Source organism: Diceros bicornis, chromosome 10 (assembly GCF_020826845.1).
Source record: "Diceros bicornis minor isolate mBicDic1 chromosome 10, mDicBic1.mat.cur, whole genome shotgun sequence".
In the NCBI taxonomy this organism is placed as follows: domain Eukaryota; kingdom Metazoa; phylum Chordata; class Mammalia; order Perissodactyla; family Rhinocerotidae; genus Diceros; species Diceros bicornis.
Genome location: NC_080749.1, coordinates 46,844,770 through 46,861,951, shown reverse-complemented (window position 1 = coordinate 46,861,951; position 17,182 = coordinate 46,844,770). Strand labels below are relative to the sequence as shown.

The window sequence follows — 17,182 nt, the reverse complement described above, 5'->3', positions numbered from 1 at the left end:
CAGCTAATTATTATTTTAAAAATTCTTTCCTTGCCAGGATTGCATAGGATGAATGAGGCAAATTAATATTTAGTATTATATCTTCATTTCTTTGTAGCTGGAATAAGCTCTGATTATAGCCTTGAAGAGATAGATGAAAAGGAAGAACCGAGTGAAGTGGCTAAAGATGAGGCTGAAAATATTTCTCCGAAGTCACAAGATATTCCTTTTGGATCTACTGATATAACAAATACACTGAAAAATGATCCTGACTCAGCCCTTGGCAATGATACTGGAGAGTCCTCACAAAACTCCAAAGAAGAAAAACAAGAAGCTAGAAACACAGATGGGCAGTAAGTCATCTGTGTGCCAGAAGTGTTGGTAGCGGTTTGTTTAATTAATACTAGTCTTCTGAAATATAATTCTGATGTTTTAAACACAAATATAGTCATCCCTTTAGTTTAGACTCTATCCCTTTTACCATTATTATAAAAATATTTATTAATAAAGTATTTATTTGCATATAATTGTTTTTAAATAAAATCAAATTCAACAGTTTTGGTATCCCTGTGTCAGATAAACCATAACATGTAATGAATTTGTATGACTCAAATATAAAAATTTTTATTTGTATTGTATGTGTTTTGCGTATTAACTATTTGACCTAAATGAAACATTTAATTTTTAATTTTGACCAAGTTTTCCTCAAGGATTTTCACTGACTGATGCATAAAACAATTCTGCATATTACAGTATGATGTTGAATTACTAATATTATTTTTACAGTCAACTTTATGATGTAGAGAAAGCACTTTCCACTTGGTCCTAGGAACTGAAAGCTATAGTACAGTACACTTATATTATGTTAGAAATGCCACACCATGAATAAAAATGAAATCATCTAGGCAAAATAAACCATCTTCATCAAAGTTTTACTATAATTTGCATGGGATTGTCTTCAAATTAAACTCTTCTATCACCAAAAGACCCCAGTGAGTTCAATCCACATCCTGATTTGCCAGAAGTTGACCTTGCCAGATGCAAGACTAAAATGTTTCATTTAGGGGGCTGGCCCGGTGGCTTAGTGGTTAAGTGCACGCGCTCCGCTGCTGGCGGCCCAGGTTCGGATCCCGGGTGCGCACCGATGCACCGCTTGTCCGGCCATGCTGAGGCAGCGTCCTACATACAGCAACTAGAAGGATGTGCAACTACGACATACAACTATCTACTGGGGCTTTGGGGAGAAAAAGGGGAAAAAAAGGAGGAGGATTGGCAATAGATGTTAGCTCAGGGCCAGTCTTCCTCAGCAAAAAGAGGAGGATTGGCCACGTTAGCTCAGGGCTGATCTTCCTCACAAAAAAAATATATGTATATATTTAATTTAGTTTCCTTTTTTTTTTTAAGAGACAATCGATAGTAACAAAAAGACACTTTTCTTGGAAAAGTGTCCATTTTCCCAAGCTTCTTACGTCTTTGTCTGTAATAGGACCACCATATGAAAGGTAATGTTTCATAGCAGCATTTCCTCTCAGCTGTATTTTTTTCTTTGCTATTAAATTTCCAGTATTTGGCAAAAAAAAAAAGATGATTATTTCAGTCCATCTGTCTTTAGAAATTATTGCCTGTTTTCTCATTGTGTAAGTGTGTGTTTGAATAACATCAATATATAACATACAATATTTCGTATTGTATGTCACATATTTTACAGGGGACCACACAGTATGGTGTATAATGCAAGCAATGAAGAGAGGGTAGTTGACAGTGTAAGAAACTTGAAGTCATTGGGCCCAAACCAAGAGAATGGTGAGTTCTACAAACACTAATAGCCAACACTTTCATAGCACTTACTATGTGCCAAGGACCATTGTAAACACTTCAGTCATGTGTCACTTAATGACGTTAAGAGGATACTTTCTGAGAGATGTGTCAGACGATTTCACTGTTGTGCAAACATCATAGAGTGTACTTACACAAACCTAGATGGTATAGCCTACTACACACCTAGGCTATATGGTACTAATCTTATGGGACCACTGTCATATATGTGGTCCATCATTGACTGAAACGTCGTTATGTGATGCATGACTGTATATTAACTCATTTAATCTTTATATTAACTCATTTATGAGTATTATTATTTTTAGTCCCATTTTATTGATGATGGAGCCCCAAAGATATTATGTAACTCACCTGAGGTACCACAATTACTAAGTGATAGACCTCAGGTTTGAACTCAGGCAATATTACTCCAAAGTGTGCTTTTAACTACCGTGTGTACTACTTTTGTTGTTGTTAAATCTTAGAAGTTATCTGTCTTAGATATTGGATCTTAAAGATGTATACTCTATGCATCTTCTTGTGCTATATTTCTCTTTATTCCTTCTACTGACTCCCTAGTCCAAGCCTGTTTTACTTCATACCCAAGTTGCTATATCTTGGGTGAAACTTGTCTGCCTGATTTTAAGTCTCTAATCATCTAATTATGTAATGTTCTTTACCAGTATTTCCCACTACCCAGCCTCATATCAAGACAATTTCTTCTCTTTCTCATGCTATATTTCACTCAGTTTTATCATTAGGCCTATGTTCCTTTTTGTCTGCATGGAAAGCAATTTTCTACCTATCGTCACCCGTTCAACTACTATCCAAATCCTGCCACTTCCCTTATTTTGTTACTTGATCACTAGAAGCCATGTAGTTCCCTGATCTTGACTCCTCACCCAGATTGGACAGTTTTGGATCAGAGAAATTATATCTGATAATTTGTTTGAACTCCTCATAGTACCTAGCAGAAAACTGAGATACTGTTAAAATACATACTTAGGATTGAATTTCAGAAAAATGATATTACACAAATAGAAGATGCAAGGAATGCACAATGGTATTTTAAGGGAATATGAAGGAAGTGACTTATGGATTCTCATATTCCAATCTATTATGTTAATATACAAAACTAAGTTAACATTCTTAGAAAACATAGGGATATATATATATTCATATTTGGATAAAACATGGATTATCCCAGTGTCACAAATGGATAGATCGATAGATATAGATATATGTCATTTTACATATGTAGTATGTGTTGGTTAATTTGAATATGTAGGTCTCTGATTCAGTGCTATCCCGAGATACAATACTAAGGTCTAAAAGTATACAATTTCCCATTCTTTTCCTCTTGATTCAGTTTTTTACAACATATGCTACGATGACAATAGCATTTCTATTGAGAAATCATGATTTAAAAGCTGTTTCCTTCTTTTTAAAATCATAGTCACATTAAACCATTTTTGCTAAGATTTTGGCATCAAGTTAGTGCTGGGGTCACAAGTACATTTCCATAATAGTATTTATTTTGATTTGCACTTGATTTGCAATGACCTTTGTCAACTCTGGTTATTTTTAAAATAAATAATTTCTGTTATCCTTAAAGTAGTTTAATCTGTTTTTCCTCCTCCTTTTTTTACCCACCCTGTATATTTATCTAAATCATCCTTTTGTCAGGTTGTAGAGGTTGGTGTCAGTTTTGAGTAAGGGAAGGACAGGATAGTACAAAATATACCTTCTCCCTCTACTGGCCATTCTTGGAAAATGGCGTAACCATTCCTTGACACTTCGTTAGCATGATTATCAGTTTTGTATGAGGATGGATTAGCTAATAAATTCAGTAGTAATTCTAGGTTTCCAGGCCTGACAATCATTGGGAATAATCATGAAACTTTGATGAGAGATTCAGAGTTAGACAATGATAAAGTAGGTGTAATCCACTGAAAATGTGAAAAATAGAAAGCTGGAGTTCTAAAACCAATAAATTAGGATTTGTTTTAGGAGATTTAATTTAAAATATATTTTTACGTTGATTTACTTCCTTTTGGAAAATATTTCTATTGTGTAGCTGGAATATATCTATAGTCAATGGAAAATAAGAAATAAACAAGAGAGAAGGAAATACATTTAGGCTCATTTCCTGGTGCCAGAGACCATTTCTTATATTCTTTTGTGCTCGTAGCAGTGTTGAGAGTAGTATTTTTCATATCGATATGAAAAATAGATATGATATAGATATGATAAAAATAGATATGATATTTTTCATATCAATATGAAAAATACTTGTGAACCAAGTAAATAAGTACATAGGCAGAAATGTGCCTCTTCCGTGGTTCCTAATCACATATGTCCTTAACTATAAATTACAAAAGTTAATAATTACTAGTCTTTGAGAGAAGTCACTCCTACAGACAACACATATTCTGATCATCAGTTGCATTTTATTTGGGAAGAATAAAAATGAATTCCATTTTAAAATTATATATTTAATATAGGAACCTTGCAACATAATAAAGTATAACTACTATGACCAAATAATTGTGCAATTAGGCAGGATTTAAAAATATGAAGATATTTTAAAAAATTGTTTCTACACAAATTTATCTGGCAACATGATTTTTTATTTGCATGCATATCTTTCTTTTTTTCTTTTTTAACAGAGGACGTATTTTAAGTAGCTTATGACATTTTAGTCAGTGAACTTGATCTTTATCTTATAGGTGAAAGTGAGTGATGATAAAACTTTAGAGAAATACTTGGCATTCATTCACAATTGCACTCCCAAGGCCCACATTTCGCTCTCGCTGTACAATCTACCATATCTGAAAGGGGAGACCACTAAGGATTTGAAGGTGAGGGCTAGTTGGTCATTCAGGAGAAATGATTCTTCCGGGCATTTTACTAGAGGAGCACAGTATATACATCACTTCGCTCAGTATAGACACATGGTGCGCACTCATAAAACCTGTGTTTCCTTCCAGATGCCTCATTCCAATTCTTTGCCATCGTGTTATTGGCTGTCAACTGTTGCTCTGTTAACCTAGACACTGACAGATGATGTCATTTTCAGGAGGTCTGAATTAGAATTAAGAGGAAAAGTAGTGCAAAGAAGAGGGAGGTTATTTTCTCTACTTGGACTCTAACACGAGAAGGATAAGGATATCTTTCCCACAGAGAAAAATCAAAACCCACGTGATTGTTTTCGTGTAATTGAAGTCACCCATAGTATGACTAAAACCAAAGTCCTCTAGAAGTCTTTAGCAAGGACATTTAATTAACAAGACAATCATCTTAGATTCTATTTTTACTTCAACTCTTGAAGATAATGTTTCTGTTGTCTGCCTTAATTAAAACTAATAAGATTTGCTGAGATTGTTTCCCTTTTAATGTTAGGTATGAAATATAAATACACTAAAGGCTATAGAAGGACAGAGGGAGAATCAACATGGAAAAAAAACAGAAGAATAAAAAATATATTTTTTGAATTTGTCAATATCTTGTCATTCTTAACAATGACTGAAATGTGAAGTCTTTACTTATAAGAAGAAATGTAGCTATCTTCTGTGGAGTGCTTATTCTGGGTAATACCCTATCCTAATAAGCACATCATGTAAATGATATATAAAATATAATACCTATTTTTACCTTTTTACATCTGAACAAACTGAGGTTCAAAGGGGTTAAGTAACATGCTGTGGCCACAGATTGTAGTTAATCAAGCCGGGTTCCAGACTCAGGTCTCTATGACACCAAAGCCCATGTAGTGTTCTCTAAATGCCACTACCTTCTTTCGTATAATTAATGAGCTGAAAATTGTGTGTAGAATTCAAACTAACCTTTTTCAGTTTCAGGGAGGCAGGCATTGAAAACTTGAGGTTTTTTTACTTTATTCATATACTTGATGACTTTTTTTTTCTCTCAGTAGATCAAAGTGAAATAATTATCATTCCAACGAACACAGAAGGTAATATGAAAAACAGAGTGAGGAGAACAGAAATCAATGCAGGAGGTGTTGCCAAAAATAACACTGTGGACGTGGAAGCTGACAGACCATCCAACTGTGAGGCACATAAAACTAATACTGCTAGAAGTTACAAGGAAAATCATCCAGTTACTTCAGTAGTACGAGATCAAAAACAGAATCAACCCAGTGCAGAAAAGACAAAAATGCAAGATGCAGCAATTCAGACAACCCCTTCCTGTAACAGTTTTGATGGGAATCACCAAGATCGTAATTTGTCTGACTTCAAAGTTGATGAAAGTGTGCAAACTTCAAGTAACAACAAATCAACTCAACACTCACCTTTAAGTCCACAAGGTTCTGTAGATACCTCAAGAAAATTCAGGAGTCAGGGCCCCCTAATTGAACATTCAGAAGATCGACTCACCATAAAAGACCCAATTTGTGCACAAGGTAATGATGACCTTTTGCCTCCTGTCGATGGGATTGATAAAAATTCAACTGCTTCTTATATAAAGAATTATCCACTTTACAGACAAGAGTACAATCCCAAGCCAAAACCTTCAAATGAAATTACAAGAGAGTACATACCCAAAATTGGGATGACTACTTATAAAATAGTGCCTCCCAAATCCCTGGAAATATCGAAAGATTGGGAATCAGAAACCATAGGGTATAAAGACAATCAGGAGATACATACTTTAGGGGAAAAGCACACTCATGAGAATGTAAAAGAAACTGCAATCCAAACAGAAGATCTTGTTATTTCTGAAAGCCCAAAGGAGCCACAGGCAGACCTTAAAGGGAAGCCTACCCCGAGAACAGAGCATCAGGGGCGCAGTGGGCAGAGCTCTCCCCACAGCACCACCGCGAATCCTCTGAAACCTACTCCCAGAATGACGAGAGACACTGGCACAGCTCCTTTTGTGCCAAATTTGGAAGATATAAACAATATTTTGGAGACGAAATTTAAATCTCGGGTTTCAAATCCTCAGACCAAACCAAGTTCTTTTTTCTTGCAAATGCAAAAAAGAGTTTCAGGTCACTATGTGACGTCTGCAGCTGCCAAGAGTGTCCACGCTGCCCCTAATCCTACTCCGAAGGAACTAATAACGAAAGAGGTGGAAAGGGATATAACACCTCCTCCAGAGCAAACTCTTTCTCCCTTAAGTAAAACAGCTCACTCTCCTCCACAGCCCCACATGAAAAACACTAATGATGACATCATCAGTAAGAAGCCTCCTGAAACCTCTCCTCCTCCCGTAGCTCCGAAACCTGTTCCTCTCCCCGCGAGTCAGTTGGCTGCGCTAAATCTGAAGACTTTGAAAACTTTTGGCGCCCCGCGACCTTACTCCAGCTCTGCTCCTTCGCCGTTTGCCCTCGCTGTGGTGAAACGGTCACAGTCTTTCAACAAATCACGCAGCGAGTCGTGCGATGAGGGTGCGTCCTCCCAACCTCCAGCGGACACAGAGGAAGGGAAGACTCCTTCTGTAGATAAATTTGTGGACATCCCACAACTAGGTGTGAGTGATAAGGTAAATGTTACCTTTTTAAAAATAAGGGATTCTTATACAACGTGGTTTACATGGGGGTTAACAAGCTTGTGGGTATGTTTATTACTTATGTCTGCATTCATATTAATCTGATATCAAGCTACTGTAAGGAAAAAAGTGGTAATACGTAGAATCCAATTATTCACTCAGAATTATTATAATTCATATAACTTGATCGAATATTACTGTAAGGTCATCATTATATAATTGTATCCTTAGCAAATATTATAATTTAATGTTTCTCTGCTCATACATTCGTATAATGTACTAGTTTATAGTTCTGACTATATTTTCCTGTGTTTTGCTATCTCAATCTGTTTATAACCATTCTGGATGTTCTGGTTTACTTGATTTTCTTCTCCAATTCTACATAATAGCAAAATTAATAGTTTCAATTATATAGAAGCGTAAGCAGTATCAAAGACTAGATAAAATAACCAAACATAGCTACACATTTTCTATCCTATACATTCAACCTCAGCTTACCAAACATTTTTACATGTAAATAATTTAAATTGAAACCAGAGTTCAAATATGTAATTTTCTTAATTTCCCATTTTGTTAATTCAGTGTCAACTTTTCCAATTATATGTATGTTGACCAAAATATCATTTAACTACAATCTAACCTTAATAATTTACAAAACGGGGGATTTGTTGACTTAGCATTTGGTTGACTAAGCGTTCTAATTTCCTAGGTTCAGATAGTATAGTCAAAGGAGAAGATGAAATTCACATATGAATTATGATAATTCACATGCGATTTTTAAAAAATACTTTGTGTACTTTTACTCTGATAGTGTTTAAAGAATACTTTCATATTTGTGTGACAGTTCCAGAAGTATTTTATACTACTTTTTCAAACATTCCTAGTGTAACAGAACATTAACCATATTGCCAAAAAAAGATTTTTCCATAATTTTAAAGCAATATTTATCTTGAAGAATATTTCTTCATATATTTCACATTTATGTTTATTACTTTGTTATAATGTCAGGAAGAGATGTATGGTATAGAGATTAATTCTTTACTTGGGAGCAAAGCCTGCGTTTTTTTCTTGGGATGGAATATCATTCCTAAACAACGGAAGCTTGATTTAGAAAATACAGTTTTTAAGCCATTGCCTGAGCTCTGTTTAGCTCATCTTTTGTAAAGATATTTATTTGGCACTTTGAAAAAGACATTTTTAAGATTTTTTGATAACAGTTGCCAGTTAAATCAGTTACTAAATATTCTTGCCTAAGAAGTTTAATTAAATTTTTGATTCTTCAATTTGGAAATTCCTAATTTTTATTTTTAGTCTCATGGGAAAAATAAGGAAACATGGCCAACACTTAGTCCCTGTGACTTCTAGAGGCACAAAATAAGCTGTTACATGTAGCATAGTAATTAATATTCCTTTATTAGAAGATATGCTAGATTCAACCAATATGAAATTGCCAATATTTGTCCATTTTGTACCTTCAAAAAATAATAATTTCACAACCTAATATGTTGGAACTATGACAATGGGTTATTTTTTAGTCTGTGGAATATTTTTATTGTTAATTTGGCTCTTCTAGCCAACGCCATTGGAGAAATTAGCATTATTTGACTCAAGGACAGTAAAATTACCCCCGTGTTCATGAAACAAAGAGAGGTACCACTTTTCTTCCTTAGCCCCCTGGGTTCAAGAGAAGGGAAATTAATGCCCTCATCTTCCGACTGAGCCTTGGCAGCAGAGATAATTCAGTGGGTAAGGAAATAGAGCTTTGCCTAGAACAGCAGTGTGGCAAATGATGATTTTTAAAGAACAATTGATAATGAAAATTGTTTGAAAAATGGCCCGTTCTTTACTTGGTATTTATATAAATATTTTGCATTTATTTTTATAGGAAAATAACTCTGCACATAATGAACAGAATTCCCAAATACCATCTCTGACTGACTGCCCATCATTCACCCTTAAGAGACAAAGTTCTTTAACATTCCAAAGCTCTGACCCAGAACAGATCCGACAGAGTTTGCTGACTGCAATCCGTTCTGGAGAGGCTGCTGCCAAATTGAAAAAGGTAAGTTTTCTTTATCAGATGGATGACAGTGGGTTTATTTTCAACATTGTCAAACTAATGCTTAGGGGAAATTGTTTTCTGGCATTTAAATCTGAATAGGGAAGATGGCAGAAGTTGCTTTTTTATGTCAGGGGTCATTTTTGAAGTATAAGCTGGGAGAGTCCAGAGTCTTACACATGCTTAAAAATATGTCAGGTCTATTTTCCACAACATGGGCCAGGTGCAGAACACGAGTTTTGCTCATTATTATGTAACTCTATATAGAAAGTGCCCTGGACTCTTATTTTAAGAAATCGTTAGCACAGCAAGAAGGGTTCTTTTGAAAAGAAAACCCCTCCCTATTTCAGAAAAACTGCCCTAGCGATAAGAACCTGCAAGTTTTCATTCATAGCTCCTATAGTGGTCAAAGTTACTACCCTGTGGGAGGTTGTGGGAGTGGGGAGTAGTTTTATAGGTTAAACCAAAAAATGTAGGGAAAATCTAGAGAAGGTAGATGAGACCTAGTGCAGAAATGCAAGTCTTAATCATACCCGGCCAGAGTTGTCTGTCTCCTCCTTACTGAGGGGTAGGCAAGCTTCAGGGGAGGAGGTGTGCTGCTTCTCAGGGCAAGTACCAGCAAAGGTCTCAGGGGACTATATGCAGAGGAGTTTCCTCCCTTTGTCACCGTCATCCACCGAGAGAGGAGGTGGTGAAGCCTGAAGCCTGGCATCATCACTTGGACTTCCAGAGGCTCTAGTCTCCCTAAATGTCTCTCTTGTTCTCCCCTTAGTCATCTTGGTTGCAAGTTCCTCAACACCCAACACAAGAAAAGTATTCATTATTCCATTGACTCCCTAGGCATTTCATTTTGTGAATTCCTTCTCTCATCATTTTAGAAGCTATATTTAGAGAAGAGTAAGAGACTTGTTGAGCAAAACACTGAGCTCAACAGAAATGAAATCTGCGAAGGAATAGGAATGCTGCAAAGACAGAAAGAAAGGGGAAGGCATCTGGGCACATCTACATTGGCCGGCCTTGCCCCCGCCAGTTTCCTCTGTGTGTTTCAGTAGAGCCATGAGAGCCGTTTCATGGCAGCTGTTCTCAGAGAGGGCTTGGCATTCCCATCTGGGCAAACATGGAGACAAGGCAAAATATTGCATGCTGTCTAGAGTGGAGGAAATGTGAAGGAATGATTCAGGGGATTAGGTTTGCATTTTATAGATTATTTGTAGAGTCTGAATTTAGGTGCCAAGCAGCAAAAAAATTTGGTATACCTTTGAATATTAAAATTGGTACTTGACAGGTCATGAAATTTATATTTTTGTGGGGAAATATGCCCCTGTTAAATCATACTTTCTCATTTATAAAAATATTTCTATTTCTAATCTTGTAAATTAAGGATGAGTTTCAAATCAATCATTTCTGATCTAAAGCTTTTTCTCAATTCAATAAATTTGACAAGCTTTTTTTTTTTTTTTTGAGGAAGATCGGCCCTGAGCTAACATCTGCCAATCCTCCTCTTTTTGTTAAGGAAGACTGGCCCTGGGCTAACATCCGTGCCCATCTTCCTCTACTTTGTATGGGACACTGCCACAGCATAGCTTGACAAACAGTGCGTTGGTGTGCGCCCGGGATCCGAACTGGGGAACCCCGGGCCGCCACAGCGGAGTGTGTGCACTTAACCACTTGCGCCACTGGGCCAGCCCCTTGACAAGCATTTTTTAAGCACCTAAGGACCAAGCACTGTACTAGATACTAAGGATACCAAAATGAGTAAAATGAAGCCTCTGCCTTCTGGGTGTTCACAGCCTGGGACTGAGAAACAGTGGTACATCAGGCCTACAGAAGAACCAGGTACCTACACAGAAAATAATTGCAGTGTCTTTGTATTAAGTCAGTGGATATATTGATCAGTTTCAATGAATTAATTGCAGAAAACAGTGCATTAAGTTGGAAATGCCTTTTAAGCCAACAGAATTGTACAGGCAAGCAGCTGTATGCTTGATGTGTTAGGGGCCCTGATTTGGCAGTCTCTTCACATATAAAACTCACATTGCTTCCAGAATGAGCTGGATGTGGATCAACACAAAAAACAGGCCCTAAATGATGATCCTATAATTGTATCCTGTTTATAACTCATTACTTTAGGTTCTATTGAGTCTAAATTTTCTCTTTCAGTAGAAGGTTATTGATAGCTCTGAGTCTATAAGTCTAAATAGGGCCAGCTCCTAAATTTTATTTAATGAAAATTTCTTATATAATCCATTTTATTCCACTAAAAATTGACACAGGGTCTAGTAAAGTTCACAGTATCCATACTCCATGATCAGCATTTTCACTTCTAGTTGTATATGCTAAAATGGTGTGTGTTTGTGTACCAGGACTCACATATTAAAAGAATATCCATGGAATATTTTTTGTAATAGCTCCAAATAAATATAACCTCAACATGCAAAAATAGTAGAATAAATAGTAATATATTCAAAGAATGCACAATCATATAGCAATAAAGTGGAAAAAATACAGCTAAACGCAACACTGTAGATAGAGACATATAAAAATATATGTGTATACTGGGCCAGCCCCGTGGCTTAGTGGTTAAGTGCGTGTGCTCCGCTACTGGCGGCCCGAGTTCGGAACCTGGGCGCGCACCGATGCACCACTTGTCCGGCCGTGCTGAGGCCGCATCCCACATACAGCAACTAGAAGGATGTGCAACTATGACATACAACTATCTACTGGGGCTTTGGGGAGAAAAAGGGAAAAAAATGAGGAGGATGGGCAATAGATGTTAGCTCAGAGCCAGTCTTCCTCAGCAAAAAGAGGAGGATTAGCACGGATGTTAGCTCAGGGCTGATCTTCCTCACAAAATAAAAATATATATATGTGTATAAAGTTTGACAGCATGCAAAACTAAATTATATTATTTAGTGATACATGTGTAGGTAGCAATTATTTTTAAAAGCAAAGAACTAATTATAAAAAGCATGATAGTGGTTACTTTCAGAGGGGAAGAAAAGGGGTTGTCAGGGGCTTATTGGAGCACGGCAGGCACACAATTTAAGGGGGAACCAAAAAAACTAAGTAATCAAGATAAATCTTATCTTAATGCAATATTTTTTAAATGTCCAAATTAATGCAAAAATCCATGATGAAGAAAATGTCAAAATTTTAACTAAAGACAAGATCCATGGGGAGCTGGAAGTATTCTTTCTCTTGACCTGGGTGGTGCGTTATACACATGTTTGTGTTTGTTTTTATTGGGCTGTTTATTTAAGTTCAGTGCATTTTTCTGTACATGGATTATATTTCAAAAAATTGCAAAAGGTGGTTAAAGATGGACACAAGAAGGCTCTCATTTCTTGTGATCTTTGCTTAAGTCCCATATTTCTGTCCTGTACTGAACCTTTCTCCTGGTTTGTTTTAAATTCTAACATTTCTTTTATAGAACAGCACTTACAGTGCCAGATAAAATCTCCAGTGATTTTGACAGTCAGTTTAGATTGTTCATCAGAAAGTTGGCTCTGTGTTTGCCTACATTTTGGCATCCAAATGTTCAATTTAACTCCAGGTACTGACCTGCCTTATGGCTCTGGTTCGTACCCGAGCAATTAACCTTCATTATAATGGTTGGTTCACATTAGAACAGTTATCTAGTTGATTGCTCCAATGTAAATGTAGTCATGAACATGCTATGTTTTTTCATGTTTTTTAAGGTTTTTTCCATACCTTACCCCTACTCGACCCCCAGGTGGTCACAGAAATTTGCCTTTTCATATGAAGTATTAATAAAGCTAGCTCAGTATTTTATAAAATGTTTGATGTTAAGATTTATATGTGAATCAGCAAATTTGTTTTCAGAGAATAAGACAGATTAAATAATCCATTATTGTTGACTTGTGTTGACGCAAGAGCTTCTTTGGCTGGTTTCAGTTCTTGATGGTGCTTGAATTACTGAAGATTATTACGCTATTACAAGTAGAATATAGGTTTGTAAAAATAAAGTTGGAAAATAAACTAATGAATGATATTTAGTACTTGAGATTACATATTTCCTCAGAATGTAAAACTTATATTTGGCTAGATAGAAATCTGGAGGGAAGGAAAAAACTGGATAAGTCATCCAGAATCTGGATGGTTTGTTTTGTTTTGTTAATTGGTCTGCTTTTTATTCATATTTCCTTGAATTTGAACAATCTCAGGGTTTCAGGTTGGCAGCTCTTTCCATATATTTTTAAAGGAAACATAAATGATAGTTTCATAGTTAACATTCCTTCATGGAAATAAGAAAGCTATGTGAATATTCCTGAAAATTCTTTAAACGTCAAGGGTAGACAGTCAACTAGTAGATGCTCATTTCAGTAAAGTCTTAAATGTTATTTTTTAAAATATCTTTATTATAAGTATCGTATGTTTATTCAAAAAATTTCAGCAATACACTTTTACTTTATAAATGTTTGTAAAAAATAACCATATTCCATTCAAGAAATATTCATTGATCTACAGTGTGCCAGACACTAAAATAAACATGATTATAAAGTGACATTAAAATAGACAAGGTCTCTGACCTCACAGAATTTATAGAAAGAGTCTTCTAATGATGTCTTCTCATGTTTGAAAGTTTAGTAACCAAATTTTTAAATATCAAACATAATACCACTTTCCCCACAAAGTAACTGCTCTTGATAAATTACAGTGTAACCTTCCAGACCACTTTTGTAGTATGTAAACATATTTAATTTAAAAAAAAATAGAACTCTCTATAAAACATTCATAAACATATATCTCTTTGAAGCTTTCCATCTTATTACACATATATCTATGCTATTTTTTAAGACTACATAATATTCAACTATATGAATGAACCACAGCTTATTTGCTCCTTCTTGGTGGACATTTAACTAGATTCTAGTTTTTCACTCTATGAATGGTGCTACAATGAACATCTTTTACTTGTAGAAATTTAGAGCCATTAGTGTGTTTTTTAAATGCTTAAAACAACTTTTTTCTCTTTCACTTTACAAAGAATTATGAGAACTGCCATTTTGGTAAGAATTACAAAAATAACTCCTACACATAGAGACTTTTCAGACTAGATTACATAATGAGAAGTTATTACCTGTCTGTTGTGTGTTGGTTCTACTTGGAAAGAAATTCCACATGAATGCTAGACAGGATGCACATGAGTTTTCCTACCTCTGGTGGCAACTTTGCTTCTTAGGAATTTTATGTCAGGTGGATAGTGTCAACTGCTCTACTCCAAACTGGATTGATAAGATAGTCAAGAAAATTGATTAGCTTAGATGACCAATCTTCGTTTAGTAAAAGGCAAGAAATGAAGTACAAGAAAACCAAATCCAAACTAAATTTGCCAGTTTTATTTTCCTTTTCACTAACTTCCTCTGTTGTTAGGCAGAATCCGTGGCCTTTCTTACTTTAGTTCTCTACTTATGAGAAAATGATAGTTTTTGGTTATGAATCTAAACTAGTCCAATTATAATCTAGAGATAAAGCATTTTTCTTAAAATATTGTCATTATATGTTATGTATAGAATTTCTACGTATTATACCTATTGACTATTCAGAATCCAAATGATTTTTCTTTATGTTCTTCTAAATAGTACTGGAATTTCAAGCTATTTAGAAAGTTTTTATTTGAGTGCTTTTCATTCACGTACAGGTTGCAAATAGGAGACTTTGCCATAGAATTTTGGAACTTAGGAGTTTATTTACTAAGAAAACAACAACAACAAACAACTCCTTTTCATTCTGCCATTGTTTTGGCAGAACAGTCATAGATTTGACTTTTTTAGCTCTTTGTACAAAAGCATTTTAAAAACCAAACCTGTTTTGCCTTATAAATAAGGGGTACCTGGGAAGGCAGCTTCAAGTTAATATACACCATCAGCACAAAAATTTTAAAATTCATTGCTATGTGGAATTCACTTTATTTTTCTACATTCTCCAAGGCGCTTTGGGAAGCCAGAATTAATGTAGCTAAAGATGCTGTTAACAGCTTGGCCTGCAGTCTCTCTGTGCTCTTGCCCTTTGAGTTGATTTGGTAATTTTGTAAAGACTAAGATGTGTGAATGGTTTATTTACCTTGTTTGTTGTGAAAATAACTCTCTCGTTTTTCATTTCACAGTAGAATGAACATTTATTCTTGATTATTTGTAGTTTATTGAATAAAAAATACTAGATATTAGCATTTACAATTAAGCAGAAGTTAAAATGTGGTAATTGTTGAAAATTGAAAATTAGACGGCTGTCCCATTTTAAATTGATGGGTGCAAAGTGTGTTTCTTTCTCTTAGGTGACTGTTCCATCAAATACAATATCTGTGAATGGAAGGTCAGGACTCAGCCATTCCATGTCCCCTGATGCCCAGGACGGCTGTTAAACGTTGCCCTGCCATACTACTCTTCACCCCTCCACTTCACAGAACAGCTTCATACTAATGGAGAATGTTGGCAAATGTATATTCAGATGTACACTAATATATTATCAATAGAAGTGTAAGAATTTGTGCTGTGGCTTTGAATGCCAAGAGAAAGAATTACTAGAATTTATAATTTATAATAATATTTTTGGCCTTTTTGCCTTAAGAGCTGAATATGCTGCTTTAGAACTTGAAGACAAGGTGTTAATGGTTTTCATTTTTTTCAAATGAGAAATAGTCACCTTTTGTTGATTCCACTTACTTATTGACACCTTCTCTACAGTGGTGACTTAGACAAAAGGATAAATTAAGATTCATAGACTTATATTTGAATGACATATGAATAACCAGGCAAACATAGATTGACATTGGCTGCCTCAATGTCACAGTTTAATTGGAAACGTTTATAAGTTTTGTTAAAACCTGTTTTGTGCTGAAAGTATGATCTAGAAAACTAATTATATCAAGTAAGTATATTCAGTTCAACAGTTAATTTCAGTGATGAATCACTTAGTGTGCAAGTCTTATCTTGCGTGTTCTTTATGTAATCACAAGATCAGTGTCAAATTTATGGGAAGCTTATAGTATTTTAATATTTTATCAACATGGAACACTTGGTTTTTTAATCTTTAGAAGTTCAATTGCACAAAGAGAATTTTAAATATTTTCTGTATATAATTATGACATTATTGTCACACAGATATTACACATTTTATGTGCCAGAAGCCTTAAAAATCTTCCTGTGAAAATGTTGATATATTGTGACAACTGTTTCACATTCAATATGTAGAGAAGAGTAGGGGTTAGTTTATGTCCATATTGGAAAACTTTAAAGACTACTTGGAGGTTCCAGAAATCCTGGTTTTAATTAAAGTAAAATGATAAAATAAAGTCAGTATGTAGTTCAGATGCTAATATTCTAAATAATAATATATATTTACATTAAAGCTAAAACTGTTAAGCAAAACAATGCCTAATTTGTTGGCTTATAACTGTTCTGGGGTCTAGAGCTTGTTGATGTTCTATTTCTACTTGAAGAATTTAATTGCTCACTTATTCTAAAAGTTTTGTCAAACATGCTGATGTTAAGCTGGTTTTCATTAAAGCTACTGGGTTATCTGCCTCTGGAAAATGTGTTGATTTTTTTGCCCTATTTAATAAAAGCAAGTTATATATTTGGGATGCTTTTTCTTTAATGCAGTTTGTGTCAACCAGCATATTTGTGTACTTCACCTCATGACCACATCTCTATCAGCCAGTAAACAAACAAGTATTAGTAAGGTCTGCCATTTACCATGGCTTCCCATGTACATTTAAGCCAAGGCATTCCAACTCCAAAATGCATATCTTAGCACGTAAAATGCCTGGCATAGTTCCTGACACATGGCAAATGC

At 35.2% G+C, this 17,182-nt stretch overlaps 1 protein-coding gene across 8 annotated transcripts in view; it reads left to right on the top strand.

The window, feature by feature from the left end:
- The window catches only part of COBLL1 (cordon-bleu WH2 repeat protein like 1), a 155,603-nt gene extending 138,635 nt beyond the window's left edge, over positions 1 to 16,968 (top strand). For 6 of the 8 annotated variants that reach the window (XM_058549131.1, XM_058549128.1, XM_058549133.1 and 3 more), the window contains 5 exons: positions 98 to 332; positions 1,688 to 1,782; positions 5,729 to 7,302; positions 9,194 to 9,370; positions 15,663 to 16,968. In XM_058549131.1, the coding sequence (XP_058405114.1) occupies positions 98 to 332; positions 1,688 to 1,782; positions 5,729 to 7,302; positions 9,194 to 9,370; positions 15,663 to 15,749 (2,168 nt within the window). In that variant the 3' untranslated portion in view covers positions 15,750 to 16,968. The remainder of the gene's footprint in view (positions 1 to 97; positions 333 to 1,687; positions 1,783 to 5,728; positions 7,303 to 9,193; positions 9,371 to 15,662) is intronic. The other 2 variants (XM_058549135.1, XM_058549129.1) reach the window with 1 other exon arrangement.
- Positions 16,969 to 17,182: the final 214 nt, after the last annotated feature.